Below are 26,778 nucleotides of genomic sequence, written 5' to 3'. Positions count from 1 at the left end.
CTGTGGATCTACAGATTTTGGACATTTCTTACAAGGTAATATCCTACATAATTACATACAGTACAGCATTGACTCCCCATGTAACAAAGCACATGGATTTTAACTGTGTTGTTTAAATAAGATATGAGTCAAGGTTTACTCTTTGTGACCATATCTCCTCCAGGAAACCTGGCTTCTCTGGAGTCATCCATTCGCTGGGTAGACGGCCTCCTGCTGCTCTACTCCATACTTCACCTTTCTGGGGGTGCCGCGACTCAAAAAGCTCAGCCTGAACAGACTCTGCATAGGAAACTAAGCTGCTCATCTTAACCTGGAAGAACATCCTGCAGGAGACCTCAGTCTGTGACACAACCTAATGCATACGGGTTCTTTCAGGGGCCTGTCTGTGCCTGAGGGGCTTCTGTTTCAGCTCAGCAGGTCAGTTTTAGCTGTATTACATTAATGTAATGTAGACATGTAACTGACTCAAATCAAATCATCAAATAGATGCTTAAGGACAGAAATCAGTCATCTGCACCCGCATTGTGTTTAGTGACTGTGTGTTGGATCAGCAGCATCCCCTGAACGACCTCCTATCCAGGACCTTGTTCATGGAATACATACCAGCTGCATTGTTCATCAAGAAAATCGTACTATAAAGTTAAAACAATCAGCATAAATAAGAAAATAAAGAGCTCATATTTGGCTGTAGCATAACTAAAGCATTCATTTTTCTTATTTGTATTTACTGCGTAGCTGTATTTCTCCAGTAGGGGGCGGTAAAGTTATTTTATACATGGCGCTCTACCAAAAATGAAGTAGATTAAAATTTGTCACATTCATGTACAGTTCATAGACAAAGAAAAAAATGACAACACAATGGTTCAATCAACACAGTCACTGGAGGCCACCAGTGTGGGAGAAAAAGAATTCAAGCTTCTCTTGCGCGAGAGGAGGTGATGCAACAGACTTGCCTGGCTTTGATTTCAGTCTTTCATTGAGCTCAGTTTCTGTGTTTTGCTCACGCTGAACTTCTGAATTTATCATCAGCTGGACACTTGTGTAAAAAAAGAGAAAGGAGAGAGCAGCGCAGTGAGTGGCAGCAAATAAGACAAACTGTAACATGAAAGGGAAACGTAAGAGTTTTATTTCACTAAAGTCATAGCTGAACCTATAAACAAGCACTGTGCTAAAGGTTTCCTTCATTTTATCTATGAGGACACTAAAAACACCTTGTGCCAATGCAGACAACTCGCAGGTTTTTAAAAGCTCTGCCTGGAAATAGAAGTAGTTAAAACATAAATGTGAATTTCTATTCAACACCCTGCATGTCTCCTGCTTTGAATAGACAGACGCTTATTACCAGGGTCAGCGCAGCGAATGAAATTAGAATACCATGTGAGGGCTAATAGTAATTGCGTGGTGAAGTCAGTGTGTTTTCCAAGTGACTGCGCTTCCCACACGCCTGAGCGACGGAAGACAATGACAATGAACGAAGTCTGGCGATGATGTCACAGCGGTCACCAAGGAGACAAAAGGTCAGAACCCCGTGTTACCTCTCTGGCTTAGAATAGAAGATGAGTCATACCTGCATCATAGCTCCAACAGCCAATCAGAGAGCAGCCTGTGACGACACACCGCTGCTGCATTAAACCCTAAATCCATTCATAAAACAGGTCATATAATGTTTCTTCCTACTTCTTCCTGTGTCCGACCTCTGCTCTGCTCTGTGTACTGGACGGTGCTGTGTCCAGCAGAAGGGGGACCCAAACTGTGTTTACCTTTATGACATCACTTCCACTAATGCATGTGTGTGCTGTGAGTGAGACACCTGTCACAAATCATACACGTGCACATGTTCACATTTTAAGATGAACCCATGCACAGACACATTGTAGTGCATCAGTCAAACCAGGACAGCAGAATGAGGTGAAGGAGAAAACGTTTAGCTTACTTTGGATCATTTTTAAAACTACACTAATCAACTCTCAGGAGCTGATGGAAACCAAAATAGAAGACTTGTTTAGCTATGTTCACTTAAAGTAGAGTTTTCTTAGTGTGGCCACAGTTATAAAACAATGTGTGAAAAGGAAACGGGACCTGTCTGAGCCTTGGGACTGTAAACCAATACGTGAAAGGACAAATAAAGAGAGGAACAATAATGAATCACAGAAAGGTAATGAGGTCATTACATTCTATAAATGTGTTGAGCAAGAGCACACTCAGATAAATGATGGTAACACTAAAGCTGCTGCACCTGGTGCAACGTCCTCAATACAGTCGAAATCCTAAAGTTTGGACAAATTCTCTGCTTTTACCCAGAGAGAATTGTTGCTTTATACCAGCAAAGTCCACATCGACTCCTGAGTCACCAATGTTGGATGTCTTTATCGAGTTTCTGCGGTGCCAAGTCCTGAGCTGGTGAAAATTTTCCAGAAGGGTCATTTGCATTAAAATCAGTGTGGAGGAAATGGGAAACTGTATTAGTTCAGCTTTTCTCTTTCACTATATTAAGATGGACGATGATTTGGAGTTTCATGATGAGCTCAGTGAGGACCAAGCATTGATTTAATGCTAAATGTATCAGCATACAGACTTGCTGCAAACACCAAAGCTCAATGGTGATGATTGGTATAACGTCAGAACAAATGAAAAGTAAAAACCTTTTTCTACTGAGGCCTGTTCTACTTTCACTGATACCCAGATTGTGTGACAGGCCGGAGTCTGATACTGTACCTGCAGCACAAAGGACGTGTCTCTGTCCAACCACTGCACAGGCATTCAATCCTTCAGCCTGTCAGAGCAGAAACAATCATCTGGGACAGAACTGGACCCGGAGCCCGAGCACTGACGGCAGGGAAATATCTGTTTCCTTCCCTGTGTTGTGGCTGGGGGCAGTATCTCATGCTGTCAAAGCCGTGATCTGTTGTTTGTCTGGGTGTGAAAGAGAAGAGTAAAAACGCATCATATCATCATTCACCTTAGACATTTATTCAAATCCGTCCTTTTTTAGGTCCAAATGTAAGTATAAGCAAATGTGACACTCACTGTGAAATTATTCATACAGCATTGACCCCCTGTGACCTGTAGCAGGACATATCATCCTCATTGGCCTGACCTTTCAACAGCTGACATTTGGACTGTGTTACAGCATGAAAGGTCCAGGTGGAACTAATGACATTAATGAGGACACGCTCCTTTTTGTGTCTCAGGAAGCGTCCGCGCGCAGCAACATAGAAATGTCACATAAAAGGCTCAGGACCATTAGGCAGGAGAGAGAGAGCGAGAGAGGAAGGAGGGTAGACGTACAGTAGTTTATATGTAGGTCACAGTGAAAGCAACTTAAAAATGAATTAGACACGTGAAAAGAAAATGAAATGAAAATCAGCGTCCCTCTCAAATACGTCCCCTAAGCATCACGGTGCAGTCCTTGGTTTCAGACGTCACACAACTAGTTACTAAGATGTTTCAAGTATTAGAATCTAGAAATTACACCGTAGCCAGAACTGCAAAAAGAGCTTAAGTAAAATACGACGAAAGCATGAATAAAAAAGTTTTTTTTAAAAGCAGAAGACACGTGCTCTTTACGAAGCAAATCAGCGTATTTAGCGAACTTGATTTGTTTTATTGTGCATACCACGTCTTTTTCACATTAATGTAACGTTCTCGTAGTTTTACTTCGCAGCGTTAACGTCCGTGTCGTGTTTGGGGCGTGCTCGTCATTTGAGGCCGCGGGGCGGGACTCGCTGAATATTCAGCGGCGCGTCCGGAGCGCACGCGAGGAGGAGAGCGCCAGCTGCGAGCACACAGCTGGATGGAGAGCGGCGCGGCGGCGGCAGCGGGCGAACGATGCGACATTTCCACATTTTTCAAGTCTGTCACTGAAACCGAGCGGCGGCCGCTGGAACCGGGTCAACGAGGCGTCCGTTCACCGACGTGGAGATAAGAAAGGCTGGACACTGAACGCAGCACGCTTGCAAACAAATCGCTCCGTTTTAATGACTCTGAGCTTTGCGTTCACGTATCAGTCCAGATAGCTACTGAGCTGCAGACAGTCAGACAGACAGACGGACAGACAGACATGATGGAGTCCATCCTTGACAGTTTAGCAGCTGAGAAGCTGTACCCGTCCGGAGGCACCAACCTGTTGGACCTGGAGGAACTTAGCGACGGAGATTTCCTCACTAACGTGGTAAGTGCCAATAATAGTTGCATTGAACCCGCGTTACTTTCTCCAGCTTTCAGCCCACAGTTCACTCATTACGCATTTATCCTGTGGCCGTCTGAATTTGAAGTGCCTTAAATCAAACGCACCCCCTGCTGCCTGTTCCGCCCGGAGCCGGACCTCAGGAGGGCGGTGTAGTTAGTAGGTCCTGACTGACATCCGGGGCTTACACACTATGTGCGTACGTGTGTGTAATTGTGTAAGTCAACATGCCAGGGTGGGAGAACAAGAAAGTTACACACAAGCTAACTGTGTGTGTGTGTGTGTGTGTGTGTGTGTGTGTGTGTGTGTGTGTGTGTGTGTGTGTGTGTGTGTGTGTGTGTGCAGGTGTTGCAGTCGTCAGAAACACACCTGATGAGTAATGAAAAGGTGTGTTTGTGTGTCAGTGGACAGGCTTGGAGCACACTTTGGCTTCTGCACAGCTGTTTCTGGTGGTGTGGCTGTAAAGTGAGAAGCAGAAGTCAGCAAGTTCATAAAACATGAGAAGGAAATAACTGAATCAGTTAGTTTTCAGGCCTTGAAGCTCAAGAACAGCAACTTCACCTATTTTCAATTTGCTCCTGTTGTCTGAAAATCCTATACATGACTTCATCAGAGTAATATTGGTGGTGGTTCATCTTAAGATGACATCATCTGGAGAACTCTGTCCAGATGTGAGCAAAAAGTTCTTTACATAAATAGAGAAAACACCATTCATGCAAATACAAAACAGAACTATAAATAAATAATAAAAAATCTCCTGAGGACCTACAGCTGCAGGTACACACACACACACACACACACACACACACACACACACTCCTCAGACTGTCAGTAAACACAATTAAATCTAGTTTCCTCTCTACGCCACTAAGCCCCCTCAAACCACCTGTTCCTCCTGATCCTCCCTTCTCATCCGCATCCAGTAACAGCCCGTTACCGGGACAACCGCTGCATGCATCACCTCCCATAGCACCTGAGACACTGCATCTTTAATTTTAGCAGAAGGATGGAGTGTAGCTGTCGTGAACAACAGGATGTGGTCGAGCCGAATCATTCTTGTTAATCAATACACATGTTGTGTAACAGGAAGTCGGTAAAGAAGACAAAGTATACATTTCTCCATTAGAATCAGCTTTTTCAGACCAGACTGTTGCTTTCCCTTGTGATTATGGGATAACTGGACTACAACCTTCTAATTTATAAAGAACTTGTCTTCACCCTTTCTCAATTTCAGTTCAACTGTGGGTTGAACTTCTGTCTACAAAATACCAGTTGACATCACACCTTCACCTTTGTAATTCATTGTTGCAGCAAGGACACACTCACTTTTCTACAGTGTCACTCTGTGTGTGTGTGTGTGTGTGTGTGTGTGTGTGTGTGTGTGAGCATGTGGACGTAGATTAGGAAGCACTTACTTCATCTCCTGGTGCAGTGCTGAAGAGAACGAAAAGGTTTGTGTGTGTGTGTGTGTGTGTGTGTGTGTGTGTGTGTGTGTGTGTCCGGTTTTTAAAGTCGGGGCTCTATTCTAGTCTGTGAGTCAGCCGAGCCGTCTGCCTGTGGTTCATTCCCCCGTCTGTCCTAAATAAAGCAGTCCTCTCTGCTGTGAAGCCGCTAGACTGGGGTGGACCACTGAGCACCCTGGAAAGAATAGCTGATCAGCTGTATTGCAGGATGGAACGCAGTTTCAGTCTCCACTTACGCGCTGAGCGTCAGCGGCAGCATCCAGGCGTCTTTGCCGGACATGAATGAGATCAGGCGGAGGCTGGAGGAGCGGGTCGCTGCTGGAGCTCGTTTGTCTTCGTTACGGCGCTCAGAGATGATGGAGGCTTGGCTTCCATCAGGGCACCACTCATCATCCGCTCTGACGTGATGCCAGTACATGGTGTATGTGTGCTTGTCCAGAAGCACCGCAACATTCACCAGGCTCTTGTTAACAAATGATGGCAGTGAAACTGAATAAAACCTCTTTGTTGAAAGGGTTAAACCATAACAATGAGTTAAATTAGGCTAGAAAGCTCCATATAGATGCCAGGAACCAAAGTGTTGATGCTATTGTATCTATTAACAATATTAAAACACTACTACCAGTATAAAGTAGAGAAATAATATGTTGATGATTGGAGTTTGGCCCATTCAACTGCTGCTGCTGCTGCTGCTGCTGCTGCTGCTGCTGCTGCTGCTGCTGCTGCTGTAAATGTGTAATATTGTACTGTATAAAAAAAGCAAAGTTTGCTAAACACAGAGTGAAGCTCATCACTGTTGTGGTGTGATACAAAGCTGTGAATGGCCACAGCTCAGTGGGGTTTAACTCAGACCTTTGTTTACCTCCTCCACCGCAGCGTCTGTCACGCTGATAAGTAGGAGGTGTCGAGGAGAACGGGAGGAGGCGACCAGCAGCTGCTAATTATTTTGTAAAGGCTGTTGTGTGTGGATGTAACAAACGGCTTCATTATCCGGTCGCTGAACCTTTCACCTGCCGAGGACTCGCTCGAGTTGAACTAGACCATAAACGTCCCCCGACCTCCAGAAGCAGCGGCTGCAGCCTGCAGCTCTGTCATCGCCGAGGAGACGCCTGAGGACCGTTTTATTGTGATTTTTATGTGCAATTCCTGTTGGATGTGAACACGGCTTGGCTGTAGTCAGAGCTGAACAGATTGTTCAACGCACATTAATAAGGATTTGCTGCTCTGTTGTTTTGTTATGAAGCAGCTGCTTCTGTGCGTCATCGTGCACCTGAGCAGTCAACTGAGCAGTTGAAGGCATCCTGCGCTGAAAACATCATTTACCTACTGGGAACCTCTAATGACCCACAACTACTCTGCATGTGGCCACTTCTGAATGACTAAGGAGAAAATAGCAGGACTGGAACCCGTGAATAAAGTCATGGTGCATTAACCTTCATTATTTGCTCGTTAAAATCTAAAGCAAATAGGGAACTGAGATCTTCCAGAAACCAAGTCCTTAGTTTAATTGGCAAAAATAAATCAATCTATTGTGTATTTTTATTTAAAGGGACAACTTTGTTTACAGACTGGTCCACTGATAATTAAATAATATTTCAGGTCTAGATAAAACATTTTCCATGTTGAAATTAATATATGTAGTTTAAAACTTAAATAGTCATAGTTTGTTCTATTGAATTCTGTTCTACATTTACATCACATGCACACTCATGCACACAAACAGAAACTCTATTTTATTCTGTTCTATTTTATTTACTCTCCCTTCAGACCCTGTACTCCAGCTTCAAAGAGACACACCCACTTCATTTGCATGGCTGCGGATGATTGGTCGCTGCGCTTTCAGAAAGAATGTGCACAGGCATGTGGCTCAGTGTGTGTGTGTGTGTGTGTGTGTGCGTGTGTGCGTGTGTGCGTGTGTGCGTGTGTGCGTGTGTGTGTGTGTGAGAGAGAGAGAGAGAGAGAGGATGAGCTAAGCTCAAAATTCTTGGGCATTTTTACTTCTCTTGTTTTCTCTCTCTCTCTCTCTCTCTCTCTCTCTCACACACACACACACACACACACACACACACTATTTTTGATCTGCTGTTGTCTTACGTGTGGCCACCAGCAGTACATTTAGATGGTGACTTGATGTTGCTTTCACATTTGAAGCAGACTTTCTCAACATTCAAACCCCAACAAATTGATCCTCTTTTAGCTGAAAACCACTGTACGTGTGCTGTTTAACTGTGCCTCCATTGAGGTCAATGTGAGCTAAGTAAATATAATCAGGTAATGGAATCATTTCCAGACTGTGACAGCTACACAAAGAATCAAAAACTGGGATCTGGTGTGGTGCAGTGAATCCGTGTCGGGAACAAATATATCTGGCAGCACCAGTGTTTGTGAGCATTTCATTTGCTGCGTGATCGTTAACCGTGAGCCAGTCTTTATGGCAACAGTCTTCTCATGCACATGGTCGCTGCTCGGCACATTTGGCCTTTTTCTTCCCGTTTCATTCGAACCCGTGAGGTCCAAATGAAAGGCGAGGAGCGAGATGTGCTGAAAGTCAACTGCGTTAATTACAGGCACCGCACAGTCACTCTCTGTGTTTATAATTACTCCTTTGGTCTGTCTTCTCAGACTCTGTCCCTGTGTGGTTATCATCTCTGCCCCTTCCCCCTAATGACACAGCAGCACTGAAATAAGCTATAAAAGCTGTCAACTGCTTTTTAACACAGTTTCCTTCCTGGTGTGATTTTTTTCTCCCAGCAGAGAGGGAAGCGTTTCAGGTAATGAAAGGTCCAGACCCCAGCCTGCAGCTGTTCAGCATCAACACTGAGCCACTGTGGGCTCCTGTAACTTCCTGCCCTAATAGCAACTGGAACAGCTTCTCTGTCCTCAATATCGCCGGGTTTATCTATAATTAAAGGATTATTAATAGGCCTGTTGCCAGTCATATCAGTTAGAGGTATAAAGTATGCAAACTCCTGTTGTGCATTAAATACTTGGACTGATTTACTATGTGCATTAAATTTGAATGAACATTAGGCAACATCAGTGGTTTTCATGCAGCCTGATGGGCTGCAGCAGGATTTTGTTATTGTAATTATGAGATTAGAGGAATGTTTGGGGCTTCTAGTGATTTGAATAACTATTTTGGCTGCATTGTGCATCATCCCTCACTCATCAGTCTCCTTGCAGTGGAAATCCAACTCCAGGTTTGTGCCTTTAAGGACACATGCAACAAGTAATTGGCAAAAATCAGCATGGCGTCAGCTTACGCAGACGAGCCAGAGACGTAGATGGCTGCGTCTGTTCATGCCCTGGGAGGACGCACAAATGAGCTGAGCGTGTGATCGACCCGCCGGGCGATGGCTGAGACGCAGATCAGGCGGTGGTGAGATAGTGGGGGGCAGGTACCACACGCTCCAGGTGTGCTGGGTTCGAGCAAGTTCATTCAAAGGCTACTTTGTGCATTTAGGGACTGAACCACAGTGAAATGTCAACACAACTATTAGAGCACAACGTGGAACATAATACAGCAGCTAACATTAGATCATAACTGCTTGAATCATATTTTGGCTCCTGTCATTATAACAATTTAGGCTGTTTATTTCTGAGTAGCAAATGGGACTTTTATTACCTAATGGAGCAGAGGGGACGATTTAAAGGGGCGCTTCCAGCTTTTCCAGAGTGCAGCAGGAGAACAAGGCTGCTCTGTCACTGTTCGTGAGCGTGGCTGCGTTTGTTCAGGAGGTGCGTGAGCACGTGCACATCTCCTGCAGCACAGTGGACGCGCTGTTGTGTTGTATTTAGACTATTTTTGGTTTTGGAGACACATATAATTACACCACGTGTCGTAGACCCTGCACAGGACAATCGGACCAAGATGAAAGATTTTGCAGTGATGTAGACTTTATAGTCCACTTTATATGTGATAATATTTGCAGCCCCTCCTCAGTCTTCCTCTCAGCTCCCTTTTTAAAAGCTCATCGCTCTCCTCCCTGCGTGTTGGTATTTCGCCACCATCTGTATCTCTGCGTGTGCTTTCCGTGTGACAGCTGCATGCGTCCCAGACCCACTCGACCCCTCGAGCGGAGCAGCAAATGAACACACACCCCAAGATAATGCACGAGTGCATGCTGATGTTTTTGCCCAACAGGATCCTGTGCAGCCCAGACGCACCCGCAGTAATTCCCATGACCGTGCCCGCAGCGCGTATAAACAGCGTGCAGCGCCGTGCTCTGTGCAAACCTCCAGCTTGACCTCTTTACTCTTTCACCCCACAGCTCACTTTCTGCAGCAGACACTCCTACAAGCGCCGGAGCTCTGAGGCGTGCATGTAATTTAAAAGTGGAGCCAACGCAACGAGAGCCAAGGAAAACTTTAGAGCAGGCCTGGTCCCATCCACATGCTTGGTGCAAGTGCTTCATGGGCCTCAGTTCAGATGAAAAGCTTCTTAAAAGGCTCAGCTGCAACCACACTAATCGATGAAAACCCCGAGCGATCTTGCAGGTTAAACTACGATTGTCATGGGTGGGTAATGTGCAGTGTCTGCAGCTCAATTGGAAGCGATTATTTAGGTTTAAAAGCTGAAAGAAAACTGCACAACTGCGTGAATTCCTTGTGGGGTCCGCGCCACGAATACTAATATTGAAGTTAGGTTTGCATTTCTTATTCCAGCCGGGTCTTGGAATAATCTAGGATTGTTGCTACTGGGTCCATTTAGTCCACTGTAACACTTCTGGCAGATCTGAAGGAAATTTCCAGGAAATATTTCTGTGTTGGTTTCTAATCAAATCAAGTGGATTGTGTCCGTCTGCCTCGGAGCAGAGCTGCCCAGTAATGGTTTCCACCCAAGCCTTTGGTGGAAGCACGGATGCTCTAGGGTGACTCATATTTGTGTGTGTTTGTGTGTGAAGCAGGGAAATCGTAGCACCGTGTTGTCCCAGGCTTCCAGAACCACGTCTCTCAGCTCCGTGACTCATTCATTCAGGGAGAAGATGAATTTATCAGCGTTGTTTCCCGCTGAGTGAATGTGTCTCACCATCACAGACAGTGTGTAGTACAACAGTATGAATCTAATAGGAACTGCATGAATCACTTTTCAAGTCAAAGTGACTTTTTTATGTTTTTTATGTTCTTGATTTCTGACATTTGGGAAATTTAGTTGTTTTGTTCATTCATCTGTTTCAGTCATTTCCTAACATTTGTAAAACATTGCATCCATTAGTCATTCTATCATGAAAATGGTAATTAGTAATGTAACTATTGGTGCCAGGTGTAGACACAAAGCTACAGTACTGCTTGTTTTTCCAGATGTGAAAATGAGGACAATGGTTAAAAATATTAGCAGATATATGTCCATATGTAAAAGAGTGACTGGTTAATGACAATCATTGGTTGCAGACCATAATAACACGCTCTGTCTCCACGTCTGTGTGCGTTCCAGCCTTTCTCAGGTGAACAGATGGACGACTTCAGCAGTGAGTTATTCAACAGTTTCTTTGAGGACCACCTATTAGAGCGCCCCCTGCTGACAGACAGACCTTCACTCCTACACATGGACATGGATATGGACATGGACATGGACATGGAGAGCAGCCCAGGTCAGTCCTCAGACCTGCAGATTGTGGGTCGTTGTGTGCTGATTAAAATGTGATAGCAGGTAGATGAAGTTTGCTTCCTAGTCCATTTCTCCTGCTCATCTCTAGACGACCTCCTTGTTGATCGCGCTCCAGCAGCGCAGCAGCCAGCTGCTTCACTCTTCCGCCAATGTTTTGGAAGAAAAGACCATTATTTGGCTTGATTCGAAAGCCAAGGCGCTCACGGAGACCGCTTGTATCAAGCTGAACGTACTCGCTAAATGACATAAACGCATGGCTCGGCCCTCCGCTGAGAGTCGGGTTCCATGGCCGGAGCCAGACTCCGCTGCCAGAGTCTGTGACTTCCATAAATTCCTGTCCGTTAACCAGCAGGAAACGCTCTGAGCTTCTACCTACAGTAGCAGGTGCTGGGTCCAGACTGAAATGTGGATTTAGCCCAATTACGTGGAGAATAAAGAGTCACTAAGGATAAATTAAAACCCCGGTGAACATTTCCATGGCCACTAGTGCAACTGAGTGTCTGCAAGAACAACAACAAGAGCAAAAATATGATTTAAGCCAGTTATTTTGAATTTCCATTTCAATTAGACGGGCACAGTGAGCAGTCCCCGTCCTCAGCGTCCTGTCACTGGGAGCTTGTGCACGACGGGTCGCTTTAACTAATAGAATAGGGTTTGTAGACAGATGGGAAAAGCCATTAGCGCTTTGACTGTGAGGAGTGTCCCTCAGCGTCACCACGCTCACAGATTAAGGCTCTTAGAAATGTCGTGTGGTTCCATCATGAAAGGAACAATAACACACCTGACACTGACTGTGTGTCTGAGTGACAAGCAGCCGTGACTCCACGGATGAAATCAATGTGTTTTTTTGTAACCTGACAGATATTCAAGCAGAGCACAGCTACTCTCTGAGTGAAGACTCTGCCCCACAGAGTCCGGCCCTATCCATCAAAATGGACCATGAGTCTGGTAGGTTATGGACTTTGAGATATTTTCCTTATATTTTGTTATTTTTTATATTTTCTACTTTATGCGTTTTGTAAAATATTTAGCCAAGCAAAACTTTATTGCTGATGTTTTGTTTGAGTCTGGGTTGGTCCTGGGGCTCCTGGGTTCAAACCCCCCACCTTGGGCATATGTTTTTTGTTGAATTGCCCCTCAGGGATAAATAAAGTTTCTTTGATTGATTGTCTTTGCACAGCTGATAACATGTCTGCCTGCCTGCCTGCCTGTCTGCCTGCCTGCCTTCCTGCCTGCCTGCCTGCCTGCCTGCCTGCCTGCCTGCCTGTCTGTCTGTCTGTCTGTCTGTCTGTCTGTCTGTCTGTCTGTCTGTCTGTCTTTCTCCGTTTGTCCCGGGGATCCTGCTGTCTGAGCAGCAGGATCGTAGTCTGAGCAGTTTTCCTCCAGCTAAGCCCTGCCCACCTAGCACACACACACACACACACACACACACACACACACACACACACACACACACACACACACACACACACACGCTATGACAAGCATATGGTTTGGAGTCTGCAGCTTTAGCTGAAGCCAGTGGAAACTCTTTCTCTTTACTGTCAGGTTATCTTTCTCTCTCCCTCTGTCTGGCTGTCTTGTTTTCTATCGTGTCTCCTTCTCTGCCTTAATCCAATTAAATGTACTTTTTTGGTAAGAATATCAGATTACCTGCTTTGCCAAAATGCCATAATAAGCAAATGGTGCAGTTAACATCAAAACACTGGTCTGAGTCAAGTAGTCAAAGCGTGTGTGCATGTGTTGAGTTTAAAAATGTTTCTGCAGAAGATAGTTTAAAGTTCACTCTGTATTTAGATAGAAGATATATTCAGAATGACTCAGGACATGTAGTTAGATTGTCTATTTGTACAGATTACAAATGAAACAAAAACTATAATGATACATGAAACTGCAAGACGTGGACTTAAAATATTATTCGATACCTTTGATTTCAATCTGGCTTAAATACAGTATTTTCTTCATCAGTGTTTCCATCTGTAGATGCGTAACTGTCAACTCACATGTGGCACACACACACACACACACACACACACACACACACACACACACACACACACACACACACACAAACCATATGTATTTGAATCTAATGCAGCCTGTTGGATATTGAATCTAATCCAAAATGCATTTTACAGCCTGCACGTGTTCTATAAGCCTCAGCATGAAGGTTGGGTTCTTTTCCACCGGTTGCACCTCCACTTTGTTCTATATCCACTGCGCAAATGGACCATTATATAATTGCACTAACATAGTTTTATGAGTTGGATTTATTTCACTGCCACATCTGAGGACTAAGATGCAGAGCACAGTTTGTAACTGCAACTGATAATGCATGGCCTCAGTTTGCAGCAATATTTCATTGGGTTCTGGCATAACATCTATTAATAACTGCATTATATAACTTGCACACAGTGTAAACTTTTAAATACATACGTTGCTTCTTATAATGCTGTTCTTTTGAGTTGAGTGTCTCTGAGGTAGAAAACTTCTGTGACGTTAGTGTTGTAACTTAGTTTTCTGTGTTGTTTTGGTGTTTTTCACACTATTAGCTGTTGTGATGTTGAACGCAGCTCTGCTCTCTGTTTGTCGATGGACCTTTATGCATTAACTTTGATGTGACACAGCTGAACTCTGCCTTTAGGCCTCAGAGCTGTTACGATGCGGCCGCAGCAGCTGTGGGGATGAACCGTAATAATGTCATTTTAGGGTTGGATTTGATGACTGAGCCCCGTGTCTGTTCACGTATAATATACGTAAGCACAAATTAAAACTTTTCCCAGGCACAGTTGATAACCCATAAATACTGATATGTTCCAGTCTTCAGTTTTACGGCGCAGGCTTGACTCACTCTCACTCAGGCCCAGATCATTGTTCACCTCCCCTGCATCCAGTGGGAGAACATTTGTCATGATGAGCGCTAGAAGCTGTTGACCCGACGCAAACCGAGTCTGCCCCGAGTTTGAAGGAATTTGTGAGCTTTAGCGCGAGGAGTGCGACGTGAATGGGCGCAGTCAATCAGCATTTCACAAGAGCAGAGTGCGCAGGGAATCCACCACAGGCCTCAGTCAGAGGTGAATCTGTGCGTTTTACCTTCACTTTAACAGCGGAGCCGTCCCACTGAGATCAAACACAGCTGCCACCTCTCCTTCATCAACCCCCTGTGACCACGGCCAGAACCAGGAGCCCGCGGTCGTTAGCTCCTGCTCGCTCACAGGGTTTCTACCTGACTTTACAGTATTTTACCCACAGGCAGAAAAGAAATGATTCACTGCAATGGTAACGGCCGCGCATTGTAGTGTGGATGATACAAGTACTAATAGCAGTACAAATCACCGTCTTTGCTGGATGGACCAGACAAGTCCCAGATGTACAGCACAATGTTTGTATACATTGAGCAGAGGTTGCTGGGATTCATTACGGTAACCTGATCTTAACGAGGGCAGGAGGCTTAACGAGGCTCAGACGAGCAGCGGGGCCGTCTCATTAGAACAGACTTCTGAGGGAACAGAGGAAGTGAAAAATGCAATTCACCTTGTACTTGTAGTGTGGTTTAATACTACCAGCGTTTTGACTGTAAAGAGTTATGTGTCGACTGCTGGCCCAACTCATCCCCCGCTGCTACAGACCTAAACCTGACTCATTGGGAGCTGAAGTGTTACTTCATCTGGTCCGTCCGCTTGGTCCAAGGTTCACATTTTAGTCTGTGTCCGGAAACCAGAGGAAACAATGACCCGTCTAATCTTCCCCTTCTCCTCTGGTTTACACATCTGGTCACATTTTCCACTTCTCCACAGGCCCATTCATTCAGAGCAGACGTTTGGACTTGTCGCAGGAGGAACAGGACAAGTGACATAATTTGACTCAGTACCTCACCTCACGATCAATGGACCCGCGCGTCATGTTTTGTGGTCATGTTTTGTGGTCATGTTTTCACTGCACCTGCTTCTTCGCTGCTGTAACGAGCCAAAACGTCTGCGTTAGCTTCGTTTCATGTTTCGTCTCGTGAGACGATTAACGTGAAATGACAGTTCACCGCATGCCACAATAGGTGAAATAAACCAAACACGAGAGCTGGACGGGAGTTGAGACATCTGAGAGTAATAACTGCTCAATCAGCTCCAGTGCTGACCTGGAAATTAAACACGGACTTCTCAGCGTTTGTCAGCAGAGAGAAGACACAGGGATCAGCTTTAGGTTGGATTCTGTCTGTGCTGATGGACAGGACAACAGGAGCCACCGTAGCTGACAGGAACAACTCAGCCCCACCCCTCAGACACACACACCTAGACAGAGGCACACACACACACACAAAGACACACACACACACACACACACACAGACACACACACACACACATACACACACACAGACACACACACACATACACACATACACACACGTACGGACACACACACACACACACACACACACACACCTAGACAGAGGCACACACACACACACACACACACAGACACACACACACATACACACATACACACATGTACGGACACACACACACACACACACACACACACCTAGACAGAGGCACACACACAGACACACACACACACACACACAAAGACACACACACACACCTAGACAGAGGCACACACACAGACACACACACACACACAAAGACACACACACACACATACACACACATATGGACACACACACACACACAAAGACACAAAGTGACACACACCTTGTAAACTTCAGAGCATTTTACCAACAGAACGTTGCTAGGAAACCAGGAGGTGATTAAAATGACGCCCAATGCCAACACACATACACACTCAGTAGCTCCTGTCTTGTTAAACAGCTCCTGCTCTTTATGTGCACCACAGGAGCCATATCGTGTGTGTGTGTGTGTGTGTGTGTGTGTGTGTGTGTGTGTGTGTGTGTGTGTGTGTGTGTGTGTGTGTGTGTGTGTGTTTGTGTGTGTGTGTGTGTGTGTGTGTGTGTGTGTGTGTGTGTGTGTGTGTGTGTGTGTGTGTGTGTGTGTGTGTGTGTGTGTGTGTGTGTGTTAGAGACTTGCATAGCTTCTGCAGGACGGGTCTTATTTCAAAATAATGCTGACTTGATGAAACAGCTCACACTTCTCCTTTTTAGTCTTCAGTTGCATTTCTGTTCCCATTAATTTAAATCATGATTTGTGTCATGATTTTACTTCTGAAACCTCACATAGACAGTTATTGGGGTTTAGCCTAATGAGGCTCATATGGGTCCTGATCAGTCCACCATTCAAAGACCCTTAATTAAAAGCACACATAAACTTTAATTTTTGCATTGTGCAGATCCAGTGTGTCCAACAACATGTGTGGAGATACATGCAATTGAAAAACGCCTACAGTGACAGTACATAACAACATGTACAGTGATTTGTCATTACAAAATGTAAAATCATATCTATGACACGTTTACAAACTTTAGCAGCAGGTTGAGTATTAAAATAAGGATGGGAGACTTGCAAAAGTCATATTAAAAAAATTAAGGGTCTAAATCAGATGTTTAAATCCAATTGAAAATCCCTAAAATTCCCATAATCCGTCCCAGCTTTTATTAGGCCGCTGTTAAACCCCTCTCACAGCCAAGACAGACATGCTCAGCCTTAATGCTTGACCACATGAGAGGCGAATATGATTATCATGTGAAAAATTGGTGAAAAGCTCCTTTACAGCAACACGTCTTTGAAAGTCTGTTTTAAAGTTGAGCTCTAAGACAAAGGAGCCGACGGTTTACGGCCCTGTTTGCAACATGTGGGCTGTGTCTCTGCGAATTAGCTGGATGGTGTGCAAAGTGAAATCTGGAAACGACCAAATCTGGAGCACGAACACAAAAGCAGCTGTTGTGGAGCAGTTTATCCAGCTCATTTAGAAATCGAGTTGTGTGAAACATCTTTGGAGACGACTCCAAAGATGCTCGTGTCCTGCAGGTTTGCTGTTGGTTTGCGACACAGTTCACTGAGCAGTGTGGATGTTAAGGCCTTATAAGTGCTTTGGGTCTTCTTCTGGGCCGGTCCAGACAAATGGACCGAGAGCACATGAAAGTAGCTGTTCTGCAGCCTCCAATGGCATTTATGTCCCTAAAAATACAGTAGACTAAACACCGCTCCATCTGTGAGAAGCCTTCGCTGCAGGAACGCAGTCTTGTGTTTTGGTGAACCTTTGCAATCATATTATTGGCTCCCTGGATTATGCATATTTTCTAGCTGCACCTTCTTCTGCTCTGAGGCAGGATGGATATGGACGACGAGTTGCTGGCTCCGTCCATCTTTCATTTCAGGGAAGGTACACAGTCGCTGGAGGCAAATCATACACCACAACTGCCAGAGCCGTGTTGTGAACAGGCCTTAATAACCAGCTTTGTCAGGAAGTGCTCAAATGTTTTGGGGAAGTGCTTTGAAAGTTGGATTTATAAGCTACCACTTACTTCCCATCAGGACCTACAGCAAAGCCTCCCGGGGGAGACGTGCAGTTGGTGCTCTAGGCTGGAATTAAGTTGTTTGTGTAGTATAATGCATGTTTTTAAATGACGATTTCTTATGCTAAAAGTTGTGCTCCCACACGGCGCTCACTCGCTTTTGGGAACTTTCATGCATGTTGGTGCAAAGCAGGCGAAACAGACCTTTAATTGGGCTGCATCACCTGCATGTTCATTTGGTTTCCTCCCATCTTATCGCATGGTTCTGTGTGTTTCAGAGTTCGAATGGAGCTTCAGTCAGGACTTGTCGGCCATGCTGGTGAAGCAGGAGGAGCCCGACGCGGGTCAAAGGTCAGATCCTCAGCCGCTGGAGGGGCCGCCGCTCACACTGGACCCCGCGCCCGCACACAGAGCGTCAGCGTGGAGGCGCACGGTGGGTGGAACCACAACGGGGCCGCTTTTAGCCGCTGAGCTCCCCTGCCTCACTGCCCGTGTGTCTGTGTGTCATGTAGGAGCCCAGTGAGGACGAGGCGAAGCCCGTGGCCATAAAAGACGAACCCCGAGAGTTCGGGCAGTACCTGAGCCTGCCTGCGGGTACGTACGGCGCAAAGCCCGCCCGCGCGTCACAGAGCGGCCCAGCGGCGAACGCGCGCTCACACGCAGAACCTTCCTCCTCCGTAGACGACGCGCTGCAGCTTCCCCCCACGCCTCCCAGCAGTAACCATGGCGACAGCGACGGCTCCCTCCCGCCGTCGTCCCCGCACCTCGCTCTGCCGCCGTCGTCCCCTCAGCCCCAGCAGAGGCCGGGGGGTCGGGCTTCCTCCTCCTCCTCCTCCTCATCCTCATCCACAGCCATCTCCTCGTCACCGCTCCTCACGGCTCCACATGTGAGTAACACAACAACAAGACCAGACTTGAATGCAGGGAGACAAACAGCAACTAAGGAATGGCACTAAAGTGAATAAATATTTTATTCATGTGAATTTATATTTATTTTCCTTATTTTATTGTGCTTTTTCGCAAAAAGGAGTGGAGGCTGGAGTGTCTAGTGCCAGTAATGGAAAAATGTGGATCCATAAACCTTTCCTAATTTAAAGTGAGCGTTTTGTCTTCAGGCTGCGTTTTCCACAGCCACCAGTCACACTCAGCTGTGGAGCAGAACGCCACACTGCGCTGGTGTCAAATGTATAATATCGTGGTAGCCCATGAAATAATGACTGTCCTTCACAAACCAACCTGTTCTATAAATGGGAAAGCCTTCAGCACTCGCTCACTCTGTCACAACCAGTCATTTGGTGGTTCACAGTTCATAAGTGCAGAAGTGCTGCAGTGTCTGGTAGACAGAGCGCCGCTCTGTTTACGTGTGTTTCCTCTGACGTACTGGATCAGGTGTGTTCAATCAGTCGGAGGCTGGAAGTGATCATTGCTTCATCCCTCATGCTTCAGCCCAAACTGTGAAGGTGTTAGAACACGCCATGTGTACTGCACTCATCTGAATGTGGAGACGTGGTTGTGCCCTCGCTGCTAAACATTTACCTCATTCAGCAGAACAAATGAATCCCACCCCCCCAGCGCCTGAACGCACCGCGCGTTGTCATTGCAGTAACTGATGAGCCTTTATCTGTTTGTGCAGAAGCTGCAGGGTTCTGGACCCCTGATGCTGACAGAAGAAGAGAAGAGGACCCTGGTTGCCGAGGGTTACCCGGTACCCAACAAGCTTCCTCTCACCAAGAGCGAAGAGAAGGCACTGAAGAGAGTCCGGCGGAAGATTAAAAACAAGGTAAACGCCGCGCCCTCGTTTGGTTTGTGAACGCGGCAGAACTGACGATGGTCCATTTTTCATCAACCACCATCAAACAGTTCCTCTTGAAGTGTCAACGCAGCGACTTTAACAGGCTTGTTTGTTTTTCTACCCAGATCTCAGCTCAGGAGAGTCGGAGGAAGAAGAAGGAGTACGTGGAATGTCTGGAGAAAAAGTAAGGCCAGGAAAATAGCTTCATCCTCCGTTTCTGCCCCTGTGCTCCTTTTGTTTTCCTGTCATTTGGAACTTCCAGACATTTTCCCTACAAAATCTTAAATGTAGCTTATAGACAATATTTGGTTGAATTCAGTTTATTTATACGGTGCAGGGTTAAAGAAATGCATTAATACAAGCCAATAAATCCTGTGGTTTGATTTGCTGTTTTTATTAATGCCCACATGACTGGTGTTATTTTATATTCATCTTAACGGAAGTGGACAAAACCCAACAGTGTAAGTCAGTTAGTCAGTGTTAGGTGTGAACATGTGGCTGCGGTAGTTCTAGTAGCACACAAACAGTAAATGCTGAGGTTCGTTAGGATGCACAGTGGATGCTGAAGGGAATATTCTGTGTCAGTGTGAATTAGTGACCCTCACATCAAAGGAGCTTTGTAGCACAGATGAGACAGACACATCAGGCTCTATTAGCAGCATCATGTTAGTGCTGTTTTCCCTCTTTGGTTGACTCATCTCTCAAGTCTGTTGATGGGATGTTTCAAATCAAAATGGTCCTTGTTGTTCCGGAGCCTCTAAAATCTTTAATTTACCCTCGTCGTTATCCTGTGAACCTGGATGCTATTTACAAGCAATTTCCCACTGACTCAGAACCCGAATCGCAGAAGAAGGAATAAGCTGATGTCGGTCCAACTGTTGGAAATGCTGATACGGCAACATGGCAGCGTCTCTTTAGTGAATGAGCAACGGGTCGCTCTGATGCGAGCTGTCTAGCGATGTGTTTAGGACGGCGTTGGTTCCAGAGGGTCATGTCTGTCAGTGAGGTTTTACCCTGAGTTCAATAGAACCATAGACGTTTTCTAACTTAACTGCTGCTCCTCGTGCAGGCAGTCACGCCGAGGCCGTTTGTGAAGCTCGTGGTTGTAAAAGGAGAAACCAGAACGCTGCAGCAGCGTTGGGCTGCGTTTGGCTGGTGGTCGTCCTCCTTCCATCCTTTTATTCATTAAGGAACCTAAAACGCGAACAGATCCTTCTTGCCGTCTTCATTGTTTTGATACTGTGTGTTATGGCAGGACTCCAGTAACCTGCTGAACACATGGCTCACACTCAGGAGTCTCTGACAGGGAGAGTGAAGTAGAGAAGAACATGTGGGCTCGTTTTTGAAGCGCCTTCATCACTAGAAGGTGGTAACAAACTGACTGAATGAGAGGAATCGTGCTGAGACGTGCAGCTTCTCCTGGTGGTTGACAGCTTCCTGTTGCCTCTTGTTTTGGGTGTGAGATGTGGAGCGGATTATCAGATGATTCACAGAGGATGAAAACAGCAGGCTCCTCTCTGAGAGCGCTGCGTAAGAGCATTAGGAGGTGAACTGATAATAGAGGTTTAGCAGGAGGGAGATTATGAAGGTAAGAGTGGGGAACAGAGGAGCTCTCCTCTGTCCTCTGTTACCATGTGTTAAACATGTGGTCGAATGGGAAAGTCAACATTTTATGGAGCGTAATGACGATAACATGATGCTGACGGATATGTCTGTGCAGGGTGGAGGGCTACACGTCTGAAAACAGCGACCTGTGGAGGAAAGTGGAGAACCTGGAGACTGCCAACAGGTGACACACACACACACACACACAGACACACACACACACACACATACGCACACACACACACACACACACACGCACACACACACACACACACACACACACACACACACACACACACACACACACACACACACACACACACACACACACACACACACACAACTGGGCCGTCATCAGTGGAAGCAGCTTGGAGCGCAGCCTGCTGAGGCTGAGGCTGAGGCTCGGTTGGACAGTGGTGTGGTCTTCAAAGGCTAGAAGCACTGGTGTTTAAAATGTTTGCACATTTCAGTGTATACGAGGTGATTTACATTGAGTATACAATGAGTGTGGACTGACCTAGCTCCATTTGTCCCTTGTTATTATGCCATTATGAAAGCAGTCTGTCATCCTGGCTGTGCAGATGGGTGGGTGGGTGTGTGTGTGTGGTGGTTTAGACTGTTGAGGGTGGAGGGGTGTCTTTCTGTCTGTGGCTGCTTCAGTCTGTCATTAAAGCTGCGGCCTAACAGTAGCTTTCATCATGGATGGCAGCCCCCTCCCTACACACACACACACACACACACACACACACACACACACAGGAACAATGAGTTGGCACAGAGTGGGGAAACATGAGTCGGCACATTCACTCTCACATCAAGTCTAGAATATGTGTCTAAAAAAAGATCTTAAACAAATGAACTATATTTAAGTCTCTAGTTTCTAAAAATGGCACCAAGTGCAGTTATTAGTGGCCATTTTGTTCTCCTGGCGGCGGTTTTTCTGTCCACTCTGATTCATGCAGAGCTGCTTTATTAGCTGGACAAGAATAGTCTCGACTCCACCTTTGGTCAAACTGAACGATGACACACTGAAGACCAAACCACTGGAGATGATTAATTTTCGTTTTACCTCCGGCACTGAGGACTGAGGCTGCACCTCGGCCGTCCGTGCCTTCGTTGGATATTCCCACATGCTTCCGTTCATTCAGCGCTCCCTGAAGCACACTGACATTGTGATGGCAGTGTGTTTAGAGCAGCTCTCCTTTTAGCTGTAAACCCCTCGCGTTTTGCGTGAGCGGATCATGTTGTTGTAGCTGGAGACCAGCGAGGAAGCTCGTTTACCCCCCGAATACCCGATAAGATGCTGCACATCAGTTCCAGCTCGCTGTTTAGTTCCTTAGACTGACTTCCTGACGGCCGCTTCCCAGCGTGTTCGCAGTGGATGGATCTTTGTCTCCACTCAGTGGTCAGAGCGCTTCCTCACAGCTCATACCATCAGAACCTTGCTCTCCAGATCCCACTATTACACTTTATTGTTGTGGCTTTGCTTGTGTACAGCCTCCAGCCTCTCTGTACTTACTGGGGCTAAATGAGAAAACAGCAGTGGGTCCGGTGGTTAAGAGAAACTGCACTATAATCACACACACAGACAGAGCAGCCTCCTGGTGGACGCTGTGGGGCCGTAGGTGGAGTGAACTGTGTGCACGCTGCTCTTTGGGGTTTCCAGCACAGTTACGTGTTCTGTGTATGCTGTACTTTGTGGTGGGTGGAGCGTCATGTGTGAGTGCACGTGCTGTGGAGGTGAAACATCTTCCCGGGGCCCATAGAAATAGGACTGATGAGGATGCTGCTGTAGAAAAGGACACACCTGCTCTTCCAGATGTTACAAACACACATGTTGTGGGCCATTACTCCATTATTCCTGTTGTTCCTCCAGGTCTCTGCTGCAGCAGCTCCAGAAGCTTCAGTCACTGGTTTCAGGGAAAGTTGTCCCCCGCTCCTGTAAAATGGCCTCAACTCAAACAGGGACGTGTCTCATGGTAAATGACTTTGTTGCTCTACAACTGTGTGAACAGCTCTTCTGACGTGTTCTGGTTATTTATTTACGAGTGTCTCATTTGTTCTGGTCTTTGTGCAGATGATGGCCGTCTGTTTTGTCCTGGTGTTGGGCTCCTTCTCCCCCTGCCTCTCGTCTTTCTCCTCCTTCCTCACTCACACCTCCTCTTCCTCTCAGTCCTCCTCTCCTGCTGCCCCGTCAGCGGACCTCTACACCACCAGTCAGGGTGGGTCCATCCTCCTTACGCACCATCCTAGTGGACTGTAACTGCACTTAGGATTTCATTCCAGCCCATATGGAATAATGAACCAACACAAACAATGCAATAATGAAAACAAAGCTTTAAACTTCTCATGTGGTCACACAATATATCGGCTTTCATTCCTCACTGCACAGTTCACATTTCTATAAATTAATTTCCTTTGACCTCGCCCTTGGGGGAATCCCAGAAACCAGAGGTCTGTCATCATGTTAAGCTGCTGCAAGAACCAACCTCTGAGTGATGCTTCAGAAAATCTGAAAGTGGCCAAACTGCCTTCTAACTATTTGGGGAAAGAAAAAGAAATCCCTTGAGAACAGAGTTCACTGAACCTGATGAAATATAATTACTGGACAATTTCAAGGTGAACAGAATTGAACAACTAGAGATCATCACTCTGAAACACAAGCATGCAGACATGTTTTAGGGACTTTTCACACGTACTAGTGTTTGGTCCATGTTTACAGTTTAAACCGTCATTTAATGAGGCCCACATTACTAGAGGATTAACAGAGGCATGTTTGTCATTCAGTCCGTTCTCGCAGCTTGCTCTTCTACAACGAAGGGGCTCCGCTGGAGGAGAGGCTACAGTCAGAAGCCCCCTCCCACATCCAGACAAGCCGCTACACAGCTGAGTCCCACAGGAACCGGACCGCTGGGCCCGAGTCAGACCTGAGGTCAGGAGCACACTGCACTGCAGGCGTCTTTAATGTGCAACATGTGAAACCATGTTAAGTAGTTTCATCTCTGTGTCTCCAGAGAAACCAAAGCAGAGGGCGCGTCAGAGTTCTTCTGACGGCCAGCCCGATCCTCCTCACCCGACTTCTGACCTCTGACCTCTAAAAAGACAAACACCTCCAGACTTCTAGAGTCGTCACATTATCACCACCCAGCTGAACTGCAGCCTGTCTCCATCTACATGTTCCATCGTCCCCGTCGTGGAGCTTCGATTCGTCCACGGTCCAACCTGCTTGTACGTAGCTCCTCCAGGCTTTGCTGATTGTAAACAGGCCATGTTAGCATTATGTCCATTTGTACATGTTAAAAAAACAGCAGGAGGAACAGTTCAAGTAGCATTTTAACATAAATTCCACAGAAACGAGTCAATTGTTTTAATGTGAGGAGCGTCCAACATTCTGTCACAACAGCTCTACAGTTATTAGGGACTACAGCCACTTCTGCCTTGTAGCAATGAGCGTTATGGGATTTCATTTAGAGCAACAGTACTGTATAAAAAGAAGCTTCACGTCCACCTTGCTCTCAGTTTTGTGCTTAGATTTTTTTTAATTTGAATTTAAATAGTGATCAATGCAACTGATAACCAATCAATTCATATTAAGGGCTTTATCTGATGGATGCCTGTGATTATTGAGTCATCTGTTCTTTTTGTAAATTAATTAAAAACGTAGTCCAAAACTATAAAGGCAAAAAGTGCAAGAAGCAAATCACACTTTCCAAAGCTGAGGCCAAGGTTTTAAAGTCAGTTTGTTTTGCCCAAGCACTAGTCCAGTTATATAAAACGTCGGCTGTCGGCTAATCGGATAATTATTTTACCTTTGTGTTTCCAACACGCTAATGTTTTAATGAAAAACGCATCCTTCGTCATTTTAAAAGTGCCTTCCACTTCTTTCAAGGACTAACTTGGCCTTAACCTAAACCTGGAAACCTAAACTCTACGATCACACACGGTTTAAATCAGAGCTGGCCTCAGCGTTGTAGGATCTTGGGGGAGATTTTATTCATTTTGTCATTTCTCCAGTGGAACTAACCTCAAAGTGGATTCATGTTTGAGATTTATCTGCGTGTTTATCTGGGGCCACAAAGTGTAGTTATGACTACACATAAAACATAGATTGATTCATTTTTAATCCATCTTGAAAGTTAAAGGTACTTTTACACATAACAAAACTCAAAACCATATTTTCCTATGAAGGGGTCCTGACAGAGGTTGGGAAAACATAAAAGTATTTTTATGGAATTTAATTTTGTATATGTAATATATTTGCAGCATCAAAAAGAGCATATTTAATTTATGCAACAAAAAAATTAATACTGAATTTGTTTTTAAAATTAGTTTATATTATTGTCTTTTTTCTAAATAATGTTTATGAAAAAAAAGTAAAAACACAATTTATAATATATTCCGAGCATCAAAAAAGAGCATATTTATTTTATGCAAAAAAAAATAAATAGTGTGTGTTGTGATTTGGCATTTATGATGATGTGACATACTGTTTAATGACTTATAAAACTTTGACCTGATGTTTGTCTTTTAACTGTAATACAGTGTTTATGTTTCACTGCTGTCACATGAAAATCTTGACTATGTGGCAATTTCAAAATGTCATCAAGTTGTAAAATTTAATCTCAAAATGTGATTTTTTGCTCTGAACTTTAGTGTTTGATTTAAAAGGAAGAAAAACAATCAAACAAAATGCTAAAATGTAAAATTAAACAATAATGCTCAATATGAAAAAAATAATTAACATAAAGACATCCACATCTAAGCAGCAGAGGAAACTGATGAACATTTATACCAAACGTGCTCATGCGACAGCAGTGTATGTTGTATTTATTCCTGTTTGTAGAAAGTGTGTATATATTGAGGAAGCTAATCAGGGGACTAATACATTCCTGGAAGTAAAACACCACTAGCTTTGTACCACAACTTAAAGGAACCAGGACATTTTAAGAAATCATTTTTAAACAATTATTTTGTCAACTAATCAGATGTTCTTAAAGAAATGTCAAAGGTTTCCTTATAAACATATACTCCCACAGTCAGAATTCCAAAGGAAATCACTATAAAACAACCATAAATACTATTTTCATCTAAACCATTTCAGTTAAGTAGTTTTCTATTTTGCTTTTGTGTACCTGTTCTTTTTTTGTCCCTCATCCAAAAAGTAGAAACACATCTTGTCATTCTCATTCTTATCAGTCTCAGTGCACCTATGTACATAATAACGACAACTTAATGTGCAAATGTTGTAAATAAATGGCCATGTTTTTGTATTGTGAACTGGTCCAAGATTGTAACCTGTGGATCCATGTGGGAAAGGAAAAAAACTGAGAAAAAGGATTGGATTGGAAAAAGAAGTGGAGTAAAAACATAATGGGAAGTGTGACTTTTCCACTCTTGCTGAAACCTGGATGACCCAGTAGCCACACGCAATTTGAGTAAATATAAAACTCCAGGATGTGCTTAATTATTCCAACATCTTGAATATTAGGAAAATGTTTGAATGTCCAGAGGGAATAATCCAGCGCATTTCAATGAGTTTAGTTATTCAAAATGTGTTTGAATATGATGTTGTCTTGGTTTGTTGTATAGCATTGTGCATGTTCCTCTATATAAAACTATGTTATTTTAGTGTAGTCAGTAGAGTAGAAACCAGCAAAATATTAAAAACTGCATCAGCAACTCTCTGTCTGTTGACTTT

At 44.9% G+C, this 26,778-nt stretch overlaps 1 protein-coding gene and 1 long non-coding RNA gene across 4 annotated transcripts; one reads left to right on the top strand and one right to left on the bottom strand.

The window, feature by feature from the left end:
• Window positions 1-707: 707 nt before the first annotated feature.
• Window positions 708-3,737, bottom strand: LOC129603847 (uncharacterized). The gene is made up of 3 exons (XR_008694075.1): window positions 3,028-3,737; window positions 2,716-2,913; window positions 708-1,036 (listed from the first exon to the last, which is right to left on the bottom strand). It is a non-coding gene; the product is annotated as an uncharacterized LOC129603847 (long non-coding RNA).
• Window positions 3,738-3,779: 42 nt separating this feature from the next.
• Window positions 3,780-26,759, top strand: creb3l1 (cAMP responsive element binding protein 3-like 1). Of its 3 annotated transcripts, XM_029142651.3 has the most exons (13): window positions 3,785-4,171; window positions 11,084-11,240; window positions 12,119-12,205; window positions 17,962-18,116; window positions 18,196-18,277; window positions 18,365-18,570; window positions 19,317-19,463; window positions 19,601-19,659; window positions 21,196-21,264; window positions 22,957-23,059; window positions 23,158-23,302; window positions 23,868-24,012; window positions 24,095-26,759. In XM_029142651.3, exons 1-13 carry the CDS (start codon window positions 4,061-4,063, stop codon window positions 24,129-24,131), a joined length of 1,503 nt encoding a protein of 500 aa, XP_028998484.1. In that variant the 5' UTR covers window positions 3,785-4,060; the 3' UTR covers window positions 24,132-26,759. The 3 variants fall into 3 exon arrangements, with proteins under 3 accessions (XP_055363069.1, XP_028998483.1, XP_028998484.1); XM_029142650.3 differs by having other exon boundaries at window positions 3,784-4,171; window positions 18,196-18,570; XM_055507094.1 differs by lacking the exon at window positions 23,158-23,302 and having other exon boundaries at window positions 3,780-4,171; window positions 18,196-18,570.
• The last annotated feature ends 19 nt before the right edge of the window (window positions 26,760-26,778 follow it).

Source organism: Betta splendens, chromosome 2 (genome assembly GCF_900634795.4).
Source record: "Betta splendens chromosome 2, fBetSpl5.4, whole genome shotgun sequence".
NCBI classification, from domain to species: domain Eukaryota; kingdom Metazoa; phylum Chordata; class Actinopteri; order Anabantiformes; family Osphronemidae; genus Betta; species Betta splendens.
The sequence above is the reverse complement of the archived record's forward strand: the minus strand, read 5'-3'. Positions and strand labels throughout refer to the sequence as shown.